The 18785-nt window shown below is 33.8% G+C and overlaps 1 protein-coding gene across 13 annotated transcripts in view; it reads right to left on the reverse strand.

The window, feature by feature from the left end:
- LOC107554545 (calcium/calmodulin-dependent protein kinase type II subunit beta) overlaps positions 1-18785 on the reverse strand; it is a 96001-nt gene that overhangs the window by 33857 nt on the left and 43359 nt on the right. For 7 of the 13 annotated variants that reach the window (XM_016237092.1, XM_016237090.1, XM_016237094.1 and 4 more), the window contains exons 7-13: positions 13311-13413; positions 13049-13132; positions 8735-8829; positions 8545-8667; positions 7830-7913; positions 7676-7718; positions 3439-3519 (exon numbers count right to left, since the gene is read on the reverse strand). In XM_016237092.1, coding sequence (XP_016092578.1) covers positions 3439-3519; positions 7676-7718; positions 7830-7913; positions 8545-8667; positions 8735-8829; positions 13049-13132; positions 13311-13413 — 613 coding nt within the window. The remainder of the gene's footprint in view (positions 1-3438; positions 3520-7675; positions 7719-7829; positions 7914-8544; positions 8668-8734; positions 8830-13048; positions 13133-13310; positions 13414-18785) is intronic. The other 6 variants (XM_016237098.1, XM_016237095.1, XM_016237093.1 and 3 more) reach the window with 1 other exon arrangement.

Raw genomic sequence — 18785 nt, forward strand, 5'->3', positions numbered from 1 at the left:
TGGCCAAAAAATACTATGGAAATCAATGGGACCCAAAACCATTTGAATTCCATTGTGTGGATAAAAATATTATGAAAGTCAATGGGACCCAAAATCGTTTGATTTCCCTAGCATGGACAAAAATACTATGGACGTCAATAGGACACAAACTTGTTTGACTTCCGTTGTATGAACAAAAAATTACAATGGAAGTCAATGGGACACAAAATTGTTTGATTTCCCTAGCATGGACAAAAATACTATGGAAGTCAATGGGATTCAAAACCATTTGACTTCCATTGTATGAACAAAAAATACTATGGACGTCAATGGGACACAAAATTGTTTGACTACCATTGTATGGACAAAAAAATTGTATGGAAGTCATGGGACACAAAATCGTTTGATTTCCGTAGCATGGACAAAAATAGTATGGAAGTCAATGGGATACAAAATTGTTTGACTTCCATTTTATGGACAAAAAATAGTATTGATGTCAATGGGACCCAAAATCGTTTGATTTCCCTAGCATGGACAACAATACTATGGAAGTCAAAGGGACAGAAAATAGTTTGAATTCCATTGTATGGACAAAAAATACTATGGACGTCAATGGGACACAAAATTGTTTGACTTCCCTAGCATGGACAAAAATACTATGGAAGTCAATGGGATTCAAAACCATTTGACTTCCATTGTATGGACAAAAAATACTATGGACGTCAATGGGACACAAAATTGTTTGACTTCCCTAGCATGGACAAAAATACTATGGAAGTCAATGGGATTCAAAACCATTTGACTTCCATTGTATGGACAAAAAAATTGTATGGAAGTCATGGGACACAAAATCGTTTGATTTCCCTAGCATGGACAAAAATAGTATGGAAGTCAATGGGACCCAAAACCGTTTGACTTCCATTGTATGGACAAAAAATACTATGGATGTCAATGGGACGCAAAATCGTTTGATTTCCCTAGCATGGACAAAAATACTATGGATGTCAATGGGACCCAAAACGGTTTGACTTCCATTGTATGGACAAAAAATACTATGGATGTCAATGGGATACAAAATTGTTTGACTTCCATTGTATGGACAAAAAAATAGTATTGATGTCAATGGGACCCAAAATCGTTTGATTTCCCTAGCATGGACAAAAATACTATGGATGTCAATGGGACTGAAAACGGTTTGACTTCCATTGTATGGACAAAAAATACTATGGATGTCAATGGGATACAAAATTGTTTGACTTCCATTGTATGGACAAAAAATAGTATTGATGTCAATGGGACCCAAAATCGTTTGATTTCCCTAGCATGGACAACAATACTATGGAAGTCAAAGGGACAGAAAACCGTTTGACTTTAATTGTACGGACAAAAAAAATATGGAAGTCGATGGAACACGAAACCGTTTGGTTACCCACATTCTTCAAAATACTTTCCATGTTCTAAAAAATAAATTAATGTAAGTCATACAGGTTTGGAACAACATTGAGCATGAGTAAATGATGACAGAATTTTCATTTTTGAACAGACCACCTAGAAAATAAGCTGTGGCAATCAACAGTCCACAGACATTAAGCTCAAAATATGCTAATAATATTCACTGAAAACCTGCTGCATGGATGCTGCAACCAGCCAAGAGTAAAAGTGCCAGATCACTGCAAAGAATCCTAGAATTTAGTGCTGAAAGGACATTGAACCCCCTTTCCTGAACACACAGGTTTAAAACACATGCACTCGGATCAGATCATATCAGGCTTCTCCTGCATCAGGAGACATGCGTGTGCTCTCGTGCAACGTTCAGTCATCAGCAGGCAGGCAAGAGAAAGAGAGAAACCTACAATTAAGAGATCTTACACAAAAAAGAAACCCAAGGGAGGAAGAAAGAGGCAGAACACTGAAGACGTGGAGGAGAGAGAATGAGTGCAAATAGAAATCAGAAGAGATAGAAGGAGAGAGAGAATAAAGGGACCCTGATGGAAAACCCAGCTAAAACCAACTGCTGACATCGGCACTTTAAATCTGACTGGCCGCCTGCTGCACTATTTATATTCAGGATACACTGATTTTAGATTTACCTGGATATAATCATCACATTAAAACAAAATGAACTGTGGTTGGTCACTTTGAATCTGAGTCAGATGGTCTAAATCTGCAGTCACACTAGACTTCATGCTCCATTCACTTATATTCATATGCATATGAGACCAGAAACATTGAAAATTCAGCTTAAACAACACTACACCTTCTACAGATAATCAACAGAGACTATACTGGTCTAACCTTGACATTTAATGACATTCGTTGGTCTAGATGGATTGTGGGGTCTGGTTTTGATCTGGTAGACGATTATGGTCAAGCTGGTAAGATTTGGTAACTGCTTTAGACAACAAACCCAGCTTGACTGCCTTAAACTGATATGACCTGGTTTTTCCAGCAGGGGAGAGAAAAACACTGACTGCGATTTGCAGCAAAATGATATGAAGTCATTTATTTTCATTACAATCTGTCAATTCAGCGATGCAACAAAGCATAAACAGGTTTTTTTTTCTTTTACTTTATGCAAATAGAGCAGCAACTGCCAATAGAAGTGAGCAATTTTACAGTTTCATATGCTTCAAATGCATTTAGCTGATACTTTTAGGTAAGTAGTCCCTAACCAGAGGCAAAAGTCAATATGATTGATGACTTTGACCTTTGATGACTTTGACCTTGTGGAAACTGATAAATTTTTTTTTTTTTACAGGATTCTTTGATGAATATAATTTTCAAAAGAACAGCATTTATTTGAAATAGAAATCTTTTGCAACATTATAAATGTATTTACTGTCACTTTTGATCAGTTTAATGTGTCCAAGCTGAATAAACATTTTAAAAATATTTATTAAAATATGGTAGCGTATATCAAAGGTATATATTTTATTAAATGACGCATTCCTTAAAAATTGAACCCATGCACAGCTGATCTAATACAAACATGCAATAATAATTCTTAATCTTGTTCATGATTTAATGTATTATGCACAACTGCAATTACAACACTTTCTTCTCCAGAATTAAAATTTTCAGCTGCAAGAAAACCAATCGGGTCCATTTATGATCAGATATTAACAAACTATGGCTGGTTACACATCTCAGGGCTATATGAACAACTCAACCTGCAGCGATGCATATCACAGTCAGTGTGAACAAGGCTTTATGAAAACTGCAAGAGAGAGAGATAAAGAAGGAAAAGAGAGATACTGTAGAACTGAAGGACTAAAGAAAAAGAGATCTAACGGCCATTCCCAAAGTCAGCCAGCGGCGTCTGCAGTGCTGAACACGAGACCGCTGTAACCTTGTCATGCTCCAAGCTCCATGCTGAATATGAATCATGAGAAGGAGAACATGAAGCAGAGAGGATGGATGGATGGAGGATTGGGTGAGACGTGAGGGGACGAGGGCTACCTTGTTCCACCAGACTGGTGGTGGTACCGGCCGCAGCAGCGGCTGCAGAGACGGAGGCGGGTGCCGTGGTCTGCCTGCCCACTGCCAGACACACACACAGACACACACATATGCCCATCGTGGTTCTCAACTGGTTTAGCCAGCACAGTACCAACACTGTTTAGAGTGCACAAAAATGTCCTAAACGCATCTATGGCCTATGAAGCCAGTTCCACACCGTGTCCTAACCAGATACAGTATGACAAAAGGCAACTTTTCCATGTTAATCAGAGTTCAATCAGTTTTTGTCCTAACCAGCTGCTGGAGCAACAGCATACAAACTATTTACAATGATAATCTCGGGTACTGATTATGTACTATTAAAAGCATCTAAGGTGATTTTGAATATCATTCTGTGTGACCTTTATAACAAATCCTGCTGTCGCAGACGTATCAGTCTTGAAACATGGATTTTTGAGTCATGAATTTTCTTTTTAGAAAGTGCTAGTTTAAAAAAGTATTATTAAATATTTTGAATTACTGTATCTAAACATTAGATTACTTTCATGCTCTCGATTTAATCATTTTAAACTTTTAAGTTTAATTGATAGAGTGAAGACTATGTAGTGTTTTATTTTACATTTAATTACTTTTTTTAATTATTGTGGTATTTCTTACAATCTAATACTACTGTTATGATTAACTTACCTGAAAACAAAGTACTCTTTATTCCATATGTATCTTTCTTCTTTTGCAGTTATTTGTCCTGTTGCTTGCCATTTGTTCAAATTTTATGACTGGTTTCTTGTTTACTTCAATAATTGTTTTAAAACTTTTTAATTATATTAGGCGAAATTAATATCAAAAATAGGATTCTAAACATAAAATCTTACCATAACTTTATTTCTAGCAAAAATAACTATAACGTAATATAAAAGATTTTGGCCATCCCAACCATGAATTTGGTTATAAAAAGAGGAAAAAAAAAAAATCAATCAAATCTCAAATTTCAATTAATTTAAATTGAATCGAACTAAGATCTCATTGTGAATGTCATCATTCGGCAAAATCTTTCCTGAATCAAATCAAAAACCTATGAATTACAGTATGAATTGATTCACTGTCTACCCAAATATTTGTTATATTTCATTTATATTAATGATATCCTTATACCAACTTTTAATTTAAATAAATATAAATACAGGTTTTAAAATATATACAATTTTAAAACAGCTACAACTTACGCTCTTTGTGAAATTATATAAATGATGAATTAAATTCAATTGATTCACTTGCATTAATATAGATATTTTCTTTCAGCTGCCTTCTCAAACTCAGACAGCTGTGATGTTTTTCCTTGCCTTCTAAATGTATTTAAATGTATTATATTTTTCAATGGTCTCTTAACCTCTCTCGTGAGCAATGAATCAAATTGAGGCTCTCCACATTTTGTTATTGGCTGTTTGCCGCTGATGTCACACTTACAGGTGCACAAGCTCTGGAGTTAATCATAATCATAAACTCATAAAATAAAACTAAACCAGGTTGGATTTGGTTGTTTTTGTCAACTCTGATACTCAGAGTAGGTGATATGCAACCTGTCCATGTTGACTAATTTGTCAACCTGTCTAATTTTAACTTCTATCAAGTGACAGATGAATTTACACCGAAATGCCGCAGACACACAGCCTTTTACATTAGATTCAATTTTAGGTCACGGCCCACCAGTTGAGAACCACTGCTGCAGACATTGAGAGAGAAACCAAAGGATAGAGCAGTCTGTTAGCGTGGAGAGAGTTAGCTGGAAACACAAGCCGCTGTCTGCAACCTGAGAGGGATCTTGAGAGTCCATTACAGTAGGTGGTGTAATCATATAATAAGGTTTCCCCTGTCACTCTGGAATAAAGAAAAGGCAAATTTTCTTGTCAAGCGCTCCTCGGGGAGCCACTTTCTCCTTTCAGCACGGAACGTGTCGCTTTCGCCAGCACCAATCTATGCTACGGCAAAACAGAACAAAGCATTTATTTGGGGGTTGGAGTTTTGGGGTTGTGAGAAGGCAGTAGAAATACAGAGGGAAAAAGTAATAGAATGAAAGAGAAGACAAACATAAAAAAAGCTCTCATCAGACATTAAAGGGGCTATATTGTAGAAAACATGAATTTACTTGTTTGGATTTAGTAATGTCAATCTGCAATAACATTCACCCATATTTACTCTATTCAAACAAACATATAATATACTCTGATTCATGAACAAATGACTCTTATGAACTGTTTTTTTAATGATTCAGTCAAGAAGACTCATTGAGTTTGAATCAGTCTAACGAGTTAGAAAGATACACGTTAACAAAACCATTCAAAATGGCATTTTAACGTAACCAAAACAAAAGGTACCAAGGAATATTTGTTGACTATAACTGCCTTAATAATAGGACTTGGCAATTTCATAGTAGAAAACAAATATATGTTACATAATATATGTTTGTGTACGGTGTATATTTATTATGTATATATAAATACACACATATACAGTATATATTTTGAAAATATTTACCTGTATTTATATGTATATATTTATATTCATATTATTTCCATTATATATAAATATATTTAGTATATAAACAACACATTTCTCTTAAATATATACGTGCATGTGTGTGTATTTATAGATACATAATAAATATACACAGTACACACATATATATTACGTAAACAAAAACTTTTATTTTGGATGCCATTAATCGTGATTAATCGTTTGACAGCACTAAATATAATATAATATAATATAATATAATGACCATTTATATTTTAAGTATATAATAAATTTTACGTACATAATATATTTGATATATATATATATATATATATATATATATATTATATATATATATACACATATATATAAATTAAAATCAAATATATATCTATATATTTCTTTTCTTTTATATAAATATAGAAAAATATATTTTATTATATAATAAAATACAAATAGAAAAATTATAGAAAATAAATATAAAAATGTAAAATGATATAAACAAATATCTAAAAAATATTTCAATTTAAAAAGGCAATCCACATATATATTTTTTTAATCAATCAATTTCTCTACTAAATATTTTCTATCATGAAATAGCCAAGGCAAATAGCTGCAGTGTGTCCTTTTTTGGATAATTCATTTTTTTCCTCTCTATCCAAACACCCCATAAAGGGCACTTATAAAATTAACTAAATAAGAACATAGAAATAAAATTAATACATTTTTATGCTAAGAACTTATGTCAATGTCTATTCTTTAACTTGGATGGGTCATTGTTGAAGAGGGTATTAAATAGTCAAGAAATCTTAATTAAGTTATCATAGAAAAAATATAAAAATAATACATCCCTTTTAAAAAAAAAAAAGTAAAAAAAAAAGAAGAAAAAAAAAAAAAAGAGAGCAGATACGTTGTTTTCGTTCAAATCAAAACAAACAACGTAGAAAACCTATCCGCGCGGATATTCTCCAAAATGGCACCAGGGTGACGTGGAGGAGACTAATTGTTGAATAAAGTCTTTATTTTAGTTTTCTTTGCGCACAAAAAGTATTCTCGTAGCTTCGTAAAATTACGGTTGAACCCCTGACGTCACATGGATTATTTTACCGATCTCCTTGCTACGTTTCTGGACCTTGATCGTGGTAATTACATTGCTGTCTATGGGAGGGTCAGAGAGCTCTCAGAATTCATCAAAAATATCTTAATTTGTGTTCCGAAGACGAACGGAGGTCTTACGGGTTTAGAACGACATGAGGGTGAGTAATTAATGACAGAATTTAAATTTTTGGGTGAACTATCCCTTTAAACATAAAATTAAAATTATAAATGCCTTGGCAAATAACTAAAATAAAAAAAAGTTCAAAACTAAAAATTTCTAACAAAATAAATTAAAGCTAAATAGAAATACAAAAAATTAATAAAAATGGTGAAAACACAAAATTACTAAAGTATAAACAAAATTAAAATTAAAACTGAAAATATAAAAATAAATGCTAATTCAAAATATGAATACTAAAATAGTACATAAATAATACTAAAATATCACTGTTAAGAGTTTGTGTTGATGCTTTTAGAATAAATTTAGAAGTCTGATTCATGTAATGATTCGTGGTTTTGATTCCTCTACTCAAGAAGTCAAATAGTTCAAATAGTCGAATGATTATACATGTCTTCAATTTGTCTTTCAGGACACAATATCTTTGCAACAGGCTTGATGTGAACTTACCAGAGAAATTGCGCGACACCAGCATGGTGGTCAATATCGCTCCCTACACGTGAGAAAGAGATCGTAACGTTAACAGAGCATCAAGCGGTGGGCTGCAGACGTATACAGATAAAATGCTTCCAGCTAATGACTTTTAAAAGAGACATCAGCAGACCTTGAGTTTCCTTCTTGCGTTGAACTTCTTCAGGCACTCGACTGTTTCCTGTCTGTGCATCATGGACGCCACAGTGGAACGTTGCTGCGGGAAACAGAGGTTTTTATTAAAGGAAAGGAGGGAATAATGAAGTCCTGCCACATTTCATATTGTGAATATTTTGTTTTAGCATGAAATATATCATCTCAGAAGTAATATGTGACCCTGGAGCACAAAAGCAGTTTAAGTCGCTGGGGTATATTTGTAGCAATAGCCAAAAATACATTGTATGGGTCAAAATTATTGATTTTTCTTTTATGCCAAAAATCATAAGGACATTAAGTAAAGATCATGTTCCATGAAGATATTTTGTAAATTTCGTACTGTAAATATATTAAAACTTAATTTTTGATTAGTAATATGCATTGCTAAGAACTTCATTTGGACAACTTTAAAGGCGGTTTTCTCAATATTTTGATTTTTTTGCACCCTCAGATTACAGATTTTCAAATGGTTGTATCTCGGCCAACTATTGTCCTATCCTAACAAACCACACATCAGTGGAAATCTTATTTATTCAGCTTACAAATGCTGTATAAATCTCAATTTCGAAAAATTGACCCTTATGACTGGTTTTGTGGTCCAGGGTCACATACGGGTCACAAACATCCTTTCATTTTTACAATAGTGTATGTATTCAGGTATTTTGTGCTGGTCAGTGGCTGCTAATACTCACGCAGACCCACGGGTGTTTCAGAGCCTCCTGGGCCGTGATTCTCTTGGCTGGATTGATGGTCAACATCTGATTGATGAGGTTTTTGGCATCAGGGGTGACCGTGTCCCACTCTGGCGAGGGGAACTACAGGAAACATGGGAACTCATGGGTATGTATTGACTCGTATGAGTGAAATCACAAGGGGACTCACGTCATAAGCCCCAGCTTTGATCTGTTGGTAGAGTTTGTGCTGGTCTTCATCCCAAAACGGAGGATATCCCACCAGCAGAATATACAGGATGACTCCTGCAATCACAGTATAGATATTTCACTTCTAACAGATTCTATGCAATTCTTTGTGTTCTCACAACTCTTCAAGTACTAACGCAGACATTTAGACACACATAAAACAACCCTAAATGTAATAATAAATACACATATCAATTCCATAAAGAAACATATACATATATAAACATTCTATAAAAAATATAAACTTAATTTAAACACCAAACATTATCAAAACGGCTACAATTTTAATGATGTCCAAGTTTATTTCTTAATATAACGTATCTAATTTCCTATTATAATAACTATATTATAATAAATAACATATAAATTATAGAAATATATTAACAAACGTAAATTGTATTGTTTAATCACTTAAAGCACTTGTATTGAAGTCTAATTTGTGAATAAATCATTGTTTTGAACTGGTTTTTTGTAATTACGTATACACAAAATACACAACCAGGTGTCAGTAAATTCTATTTCTTTCATTTTTTTTTTAAAGAAATCAATACTTTTATTTAGCAAGGATGTGTTAAATTGATAAAAAAGTGATAGTGAAGACTTATATTGCTAGAAAATACTTCTATTTTAAACAACTGCTGTTCTTGTTAACTTTTTATTCATCAAACAATCCAGAAAAAAGCATTACAGGCTCACAAAGAAAAATATAATATAATATATATATAATTTTTTTCTGAAAGGTTTCTGAAGGATCATGTGACACTGAAGACGGCAGTAATAATGCTGAAAATTCAGCACTTTGCATTACATAAATTAATTATATTTTAAATTATATTAAAATAGAAAACCATTATTTTAAATTGTAATAATATTTTGCAATATTACTGCTTTTTCTGTATTTTGAATCAAATAAATGCAGCCTTGATGAGCATAAGAAACATTAAAACATAAAAAATCTTACTGATACCAAAATTTTAACAGCAGTTTATATAGTTATATGTGGAAATTATATTAAATAACTTAAAATATAAAATATAGAAAATAATCAAAAAAAATAAAATAATAATTGTTTAATTCTATAGAGAAATAATGAACCGGTTCAAATGAACGATTCATTCAGAAACAAGAATTGAATGAATAATTTTTTTGAACTGGTTCTTTGTAATAACTCAGCATTTGTGAATCATTTGACTGTAAGGCAGAAATTTTTTTGGAGACTAAAACTGCCAGGTGGGTTAAAAATTGTTGCTAAACATCACGCGGCCTAGTGATAAACAGTTTAAATTAATTTCTCTCTCTTTAGAGTGTTGGATTTTGAAAATGACTTCTATGAATCCATGAACTGGTTCACTGATATACAAACAATCCTAATAAACCACTTCACCGAAATGAATCAGAATTCCAAACCCCAGACCAAAAAAACCACCAACCCACCTACTGATCTGCAAAGTAATTAAACCGCTCAACTATCGATGCTCTAGAGAAAGTGAATGTGAAATACGACGGTGAAAGCGGCGCTTGGCAACAGCCTCTTGACAACACCTGCCGGAGAAGAGCTCTCCACATCTGAGAGCTGATGTGTCTGAATATGTGCGGGGCGTTGAGAGAGAAAGTTAGAAATAGATGCAAAGAACTCTATCGGGAGGGAGCGTGTGACTCACCACATGCCCAAATGTCCACAGGTTTCCCATAAGCCTCCTTTCGTAGCACTTCTGGGGAAAGATAACCTGGTGTTCCAGCGAACCCTGCATGCGAAAGCAAAAATACACATCTGAAAATGCAACATCCAGGCTCTTTCCAACATTGTATGTTGGAGAAAACCATTTGGGTGGCAGATTATGTGCTTGGAAGTTGCGAAATTAAACAAATAAGGCAAAACGGTCTGGGATTTTTGCTTTGGGAGAGTTCAAACCGACCACGTACCAAACCAGGCCTGCTGGTCCCCTTGCACTTCAATGGCCAGGCCAAAATCGGCCAGCTTGACGGCGGCGTTCTTGCATTTACTGGCCAAGAGCAGGTTCTCCGGCTGGGGGGGAGATCAGGGGCGCACTCATATTACTGCTGAACCCAAATCTGATACATGTCACCTTTTAACATCAAGCACATAACATACAAGCACAGCTGCGCAACAGATACAGCATACAAACAGAATCAACTCCTAAAATATAAGACTCTACCGTGTTCTGTCACCGGCAGAGTTCGCTAGAAGTGCATTTCCTGTGATGTTCTACTGCTGTACATTTAAAATCATATGTGAGCTTGATATCTACGACTTTTGATCATCCAAATGGACCAATGGTTGATTCTCTGAAATAAAATAACTACGGTTAGCATTGCAGGCATTCAATTGTCAAGAAAAACATCTAACAGCCAAAATACAGATGACAAATGATGCTAAGCCATTGGTTCTCAATCAGGTAGCTGGGACCAGTGTTATTTTAGTATTATTTATACACTATTATAGTTTTTATTATTATTATTAGTGCTGTCAAACGATTAATAGCGATTAATCGCATCCAAAATAAGTTTTTGTTTACATAGTATTTGAGTGTGTACTGTGTATGTTTATTATGTATATATAAATACACACACATGCATGTACATATTTAAGAAAAATATGTTATGTTTATATATATTTGTATATAATATAAAATAATATAAATATATAAATTATATACACATGTAAATATTTTCAAAATATATACTGAATGTGTGTATTTATATATACATAATAAACAAACAGTACACAAATATATTATGTAAACAAAAACTTTTATTTTGGATGCGATTAATCGTTTGATAGCACTAATTATTATTTATTTATTCTTTTTTTTTTCATTATAATTTTGGTTAAATTTGGTAATTGTTATGTGCATTTGACATTTTTTATGCCATTATTACCACTACTATTACATTTATTTTTATTTCAGCCATTAGTTTTAGTTTAATTTTGGTTGTTATTTATTCCCAGTTAGACATTTTTGTGCTTTAACAAAATGAAACTTAGAAAACATGTTTGTTTGTTTTTTATATCTAATATTTATATTTGATTATATTTCAGTTTTATTTTAATTAACAAAAATTATATAATAATTTTACTTTTAGTTTATTTAATGATAATGCTGGTTAGGACCTACTAGAAGGCCTCAACACACTTTACAATAATTAAAATATATATATATAATTTGTTCCCAACAACTACAATTTCTATTGTATTTTTAAAGAACCAGGGCTCCCATATATGATGGTTGTTTTCATTTCTAGACTTGGAAAAGATTTGGAAATGTATACAATCATGGAAATATAAATATTTAAATATAGCCATCTAATATAATTTATCATGTAAAAATTTATGAGAAATTACATTAAAATTAACCATAACTTGTAATCATAAATGACTGGAAAAGTCATGTAAATTAATCGCTCATTAAGAGTGTGAACAGCACTCCGCTCTTGAAACTTTCAGAATTATGGAATTCTATTATTTATTTCCATATTACTGCTTTTTCTGTATTTTGAATCAAATAAATGCAGCCTTGATGAGCATAAGAAACATTAAAACATAAAAAATCTTACTGATACCAAAATTTTAACAGCAGTTTATATAGTTATATGTGGAAATTATATTAAATAACTTAAAATATAAAATATAGAAAATAATCAAAAAAAATAAAATAATAATTGTTTAATTCTATAGAGAAATAATGAACCGGTTCAAATGAACGATTCATTCAGAAACAAGAATTGAATGAATTATTTTTTTGAACTGGTTCTTTGTAATAACTCAGCATTTGTGAATCATTTGACTGTAAGGCAGAAATTTTTTTGGAGACTAAACCTGCCAGGTGGGTTAAAAATTGTTGCTAAACATCACGCGGCCTAGTGATAAACAGTTTAAATTAATTTCTCTCTCTTTAGAGTGTTGGATTTTGAAAATGACTTCTATGAATCCATGAACTGGTTCACTGATATACAAACAATCCTAATAAACCACTTCACCGAAATGAATCAGAATTCCAAACCCCAGACCAAAAAAACCACCAACCCACCTACTGATCTGCAAAGTAATTAAACCGCTCAACTATCGATGCTCTAGAGAAAGTGAATGTGAAATACGACGGTGAAAGCGGCGCTTGGCAACAGCCTCTTGACAACACCTGCCGGAGAAGAGCTCTCCACATCTGAGAGCTGATGTGTCTGAATATGTGCGGGGCGTTGAGAGAGAAAGTTAGAAATAGATGCAAAGAACTCTATCGGGAGGGAGCGTGTGACTCACCACATGCCCAAATGTCCACAGGTTTCCCATAAGCCTCCTTTCGTAGCACTTCTGGGGAAAGATAACCTGGTGTTCCAGCGAACCCTGCATGCGAAAGCAAAAATACACATCTGAAAATGCAACATCCAGGCTCTTTCCAACATTGTATGTTGGAGAAAACCATTTGGGTGGCAGATTATGTGCTTGGAAGTTGCGAAATTAAACAAATAAGGCAAAACGGTCTGGGATTTTTGCTTTGGGAGAGTTCAAACCGACCACGTACCAAACCAGGCCTGCTGGTCCCCTTGCACTTCAATGGCCAGGCCAAAATCGGCCAGCTTGACGGCGGCGTTCTTGCATTTACTGGCCAAGAGCAGGTTCTCCGGCTGGGGGGGAGATCAGGGGCGCACTCATATTACTGCTGAACCCAAATCTGATACATGTCACCTTTTAACATCAAGCACATAACATACAAGCACAGCTGCGCAACAGATACAGCATACAAACAGAATCAACTCCTAAAATATAAGACTCTACCGTGTTCTGTCACCGGCAGAGTTCGCTAGAAGTGCATTTCCTGTGATGTTCTACTGCTGTACATTTAAAATCATATGTGAGCTTGATATCTACGACTTTTGATCATCCAAATGGACCAATGGTTGATTCTCTGAAATAAAATAACTACGGTTAGCATTGCAGGCATTCAATTGTCAAGAAAAACATCTAACAGCCAAAATACAGATGACAAATGATGCTAAGCCATTGGTTCTCAATCAGGTAGCTGGGACCAGTGTTATTTTAGTATTATTTATACACTATTATAGTTTTTATTATTATTATTAGTGCTGTCAAACGATTAATAGCGATTAATCGCATCCAAAATAAGTTTTTGTTTACATAGTATTTGAGTGTGTACTGTGTATGTTTATTATGTATATATAAATACACACACATGCATGTACATATTTAAGAAAAATATGTTATGTTTATATATATTTGTATATAATATAAAATAATATAAATATATAAATTATATACACATGTAAATATTTTCAAAATATATACTGAATGTGTGTATTTATATATACATAATAAACAAACAGTACACAAATATATTATGTAAACAAAAACTTTTATTTTGGATGCGATTAATCGTTTGATAGCACTAATTATTATTTATTTATTCTTTTTTTTTTCATTATAATTTTGGTTAAATTTGGTAATTGTTATGTGCATTTGACATTTTTTATGCCATTATTACCACTACTATTACATTTATTTTTATTTCAGCCATTAGTTTTAGTTTAATTTTGGTTGTTATTTATTCCCAGTTAGACATTTTTGTGCTTTAACAAAATGAAACTTAGAAAACATGTTTGTTTGTTTTTTATATCTAATATTTATATTTGATTATATTTCAGTTTTATTTTAATTAACAAAAATTATATAATAATTTTACTTTTAGTTTATTTAATGATAATGCTGGTTAGGACCTACTAGAAGGCCTCAACACACTTTACAATAATTAAAATATATATATATAATTTGTTCCCAACAACTACAATTTCTATTGTATTTTTAAAGAACCAGGGCTCCCATATATGATGGTTGTTTTCATTTCTAGACTTGGAAAAGATTTGGAAATGTATACAATCATGGAAATATAAATATTTAAATATAGCCATCTAATATAATTTATCATGTAAAAATTTATGAGAAATTACATTAAAATTAACCATAACTTGTAATCATAAATGACTGGAAAAGTCATGTAAATTAATCGCTCATTAAGAGTGTGAACAGCACTCCGCTCTTGAAACTTTCAGAATTATGGAATTCTATTATTTATTTCCCAATTTTAAGAAAATAACACTTTGCAAAAATAAATAAATACATGCGTAAATAAACGTAAGTAGTAAGCTACAGTACTTCGAAACAAGTAGCTTTGTCATTATAGCAGAAGTACCATAAATATCTTCACCTATAAACGGAATATTTTTTTGGACAATGGGAAGCCTTGGAGTCAAAAAGGTTGAGAACCACTGATTTTACACATCTGTGCGTGCAAACATTTGTTATAGCTCTAGGGAATGTTAGCCTACATTAGCTTGCTGTCGACCTAAAGTTAATTAATACAGGATATAGTAGCATTACGCAGAAGAGTGTTATTCATCCTGAAGAGCATCTTTAAAGTTGTTCTTTACTGTCATTCAATCGCAGTGTTCCCTACAGCACCCTCCTCTGAGACTGGACTGGATTATCTTTAGCTGAACACGGTCGATTTGACTGACAGAACTGGCTCTCAGTGGTCTCACTGATGTCTGATACAGAATTCCGGGAAATTAGCTTCGTTTTTCTCTTTCATGTCAACATGAAACGGCATCCGCACAACAATTTACCACCACAGATATTTACACACAACACTGACAACCAAAGAGATCAAGACAGACACTAGGGTTGATTTTGATTTCATGTTGATCATAAAAAAAGAAATATGGACATATAAAACCATTGAAAAAGTTGGGGTCATTAAGATTTTTTTTTTTTTAAGCAAGAATGCATTGAATTGATCAGAATTGACAGGAAAGACCTTTATGCTACAACAGGTTTAAAATAAACACTGTTCTTTTGAACTTTTTGTTCATCAAAGAATCCTGAAAAAAATGCATCACTGTTTCTACAAAAATATGAAGCAGCACAACATTTTCAACACTGATAATAACAACAACAAATGTTTACCGAGCATCAAATCAGCATTTTAGAATGATTTCTGAAGGATAATGTGACACTGAAGACTGGAGTAATGATGCTGAAAATTCAGCTTTGCATTACAGGAATAAATCCCATTTTAAATTATATTCACATAGAAAACATTTATTTTAAATTGTAATCATATTTCACAATATTACTGAATTTTTGATTAAATAAATGCATCCTTGGTGAGCAGAAGAGACTTCTAACAAAAACATTTTAAAAAAATCTTATAGACCCCAAACTTTTGAACCTGCATAAAAAAATTAAACAGAACATTTAACCAAAGTTATCAAGAAATCACACAGAGTCAATTTTGATTTCATTTTTTCACATAACCTACTGTCACTCATTTTGATATATGGGTTAATAATACATCATCCCACTTAACACGCACATTCGCACCTCTACGTAACGTTCAGCGTGAGTGTGAGAGTGTGTGTGTGTGTGTGTGTGTGTGTGTGTGTGCTGTTATTAAGTAGGTTATCTTCCCTCTGCTCTGGTGGAAGTTGAGCCAGGTGGGAAATTGGGTCCACAGGAGCAAAGAATCATGGGAGACTTATTCAGTCTCAATCTCTGATCTCTATCTTCCTGTCGTCCTCATCGCGCTACAGATGCTGCTCTGAAAAGAGACGAACGGTGTCTGTGTTCTGACGCTCAGCCGCCGTTGCCATCTGCTGGAGCTATTCGCGGAGCTCAGATGGCATCTGGACGTTTCGGGCTCATGGTTTGAAAAGCGTTCTGATTGAGAATCCGTAGGATGGTGTGAAATGCTCAATGACCTTGAGCTGCATCCAGGGAAAATGATGCTGGAAACGCATCCAGACTGAGATTTGTATAACCTGATTCTTTAAAATATAAAAAGCGACTTCAAATCGGAAGTAGGATTGGAAAAAGAAGCAACATGAAATCAAACCTGACCCTATTTACTGTATTTCTAGACGTTCCTGATTATATTGAATTATATTGGTGAAAGTGATTCCATTCTAACCTGTGTGTCTTCAAACAAATCACAAAGAAATTGACATAAAATCAACAATAAAAAATTATTTCATCTGAAATAATAGCACAATTTAAAAGTTTTATGCCAGACATAGACATCCATGCACACAAAATATCATGCCAAATCAGATAGCGAGTATAAAAGACAGTTCACCTGAAAAAGAAAATTCTGACATCATTCGTTCACCCTCATGTTGTTCAACCTGTACGAGTTGCTTAAGAAAAGATGAAATTTTGAAGAATGCAAATAACCAAACAGTTGCTACTGTATGGAAAAATACTATGGACGTCAACGGGTACCACAAACCCACATTCTTCACAACATCTCTTCCTGTGTTCCATACAGGTTTTGAATGACATGAGCGCGAGTAAATGACACAATTTTCAGTTTTGGGTGGCCTCTCTCTTTAAGCCACGCCCCCTACTGAATATTAACCATCTCATCATAAATCGCACATCACACATAGCATATTTGTACACAAAAGCATGCACGATACACACACACACACACACAGATGAACGAATCACCTGTCACTCACCTTGAGATCTCGGTGCACCACGCCCATTTGATGGCAATGAAGCACCGCCTCCAGGATCTGCTGGATGCAGTGACTGCATGCAAACAGCAGGGGGCGCATGTTAGTCTGAGCAACGCCATTCTCTCGTGCACAGGCACAGGCAGGAAATGCAGGGCGACTACAGGGATAATATTACAGTACATCTTCCTCCTGAATTAATGTCAAAGATTGATGCCAAGCATAATAAAATATTTTACGTGACTCACTCTTCCAAAAAACTGTCTTGTAAATTTTCATAAAAGTGTGGCAAAGAGTTTTATCTACAGAATGAATCTCCCTACATCATGTCCACATCAAATTTCAACTCCAAATCAAAAGAAAGAAAATAAAATAATCAAAAATACATTAATCCAATTAAGATTTTAATTTCATGACATCATTTTACCTCCCAAATTGTCTTATAATTTGGCAATTTTATATATAGGATGAATCTTCCTACATCATTTTAGACCAAATTTAACCCCCCAAATTAAAATAATTTTACAAATTTATTTTATAAATTACATTAAAGTGCCCCTATTATGGATTTTTGAAAATTACCTTTCATGCAGTGTGTAACACAGCTCTAAGTGAATGAAAACATCCTGCAAAGTTTTAAATCTGAAAGTGCACCGTGTATAAAGTTATTGTCTCTCAAAAGAAAGAGTCGACTCTGAATCACTGAAACAAGTCGATTTTAAAACAAATCCCAAGCATAGACTGTATAAAAACATGGACGTAGTGTCTGTGACGTCACCCGTAGGTTTCTGAAGAGCATTTTTGAAGCCTAAAGTAGACGGAGCCGGCCGTCGCCATCTTGGCAGCGCGTCACTCTGAAATAATCGAAAATGGGCAAAGAGGCGGGAGCTGGTTTCTGAAACCACGCCCACCTAGCTCGACGGTTGTGACAGCAGTGGCAATCCACCTGTCACTCAAGTGGCCACGCCCTTAATTATGCAGAACTTTAAAGCTTAATATAATTTAAAGCAGCACTATGTAACTTTTTCTGTGTTCAAAATTTGCAAAATGTATATAATGAGCGAGTACATCATGAATTCATCTTCCAAACCGCGTTTTTGTCTTATTCCGAATCACTACGGTACACTTATAATAAGTACTTATATTTAGACTATTGTAGCCTGGTCACCGCTGCGGAGTAACACATACCTGCGTGAATCGCCATAGACATAAACTTAGAGAAGTAGCTCCGGTTGGAATTTTCTTCCGCGGGATGTGTGCAGTTCTATTTATTCACCGCTAGAGCGCCAAAAGTTACATAGTGCTGCTTTAAACGGATGAGTTATAAAAAAATTCACCCCCCTCACAGTTGTCATGAAGGGCAAAATTAGCTATATAGACCAAAACCACTTTTTGTACCAGGCTGTAAACATTTTTTTCTGCTGTAAAGTTGGGCATTTTAACATGGGGAGTCTATGGGACTGACTCCC

The sequence above is a fragment of the Sinocyclocheilus grahami genome, unplaced genomic scaffold (assembly GCF_001515645.1).
Source record: "Sinocyclocheilus grahami isolate Dianchi unplaced genomic scaffold, SAMN03320097.WGS_v1.1 scaffold505.1, whole genome shotgun sequence".
Lineage (NCBI taxonomy): Eukaryota > Metazoa > Chordata > Actinopteri > Cypriniformes > Cyprinidae > Sinocyclocheilus > Sinocyclocheilus grahami.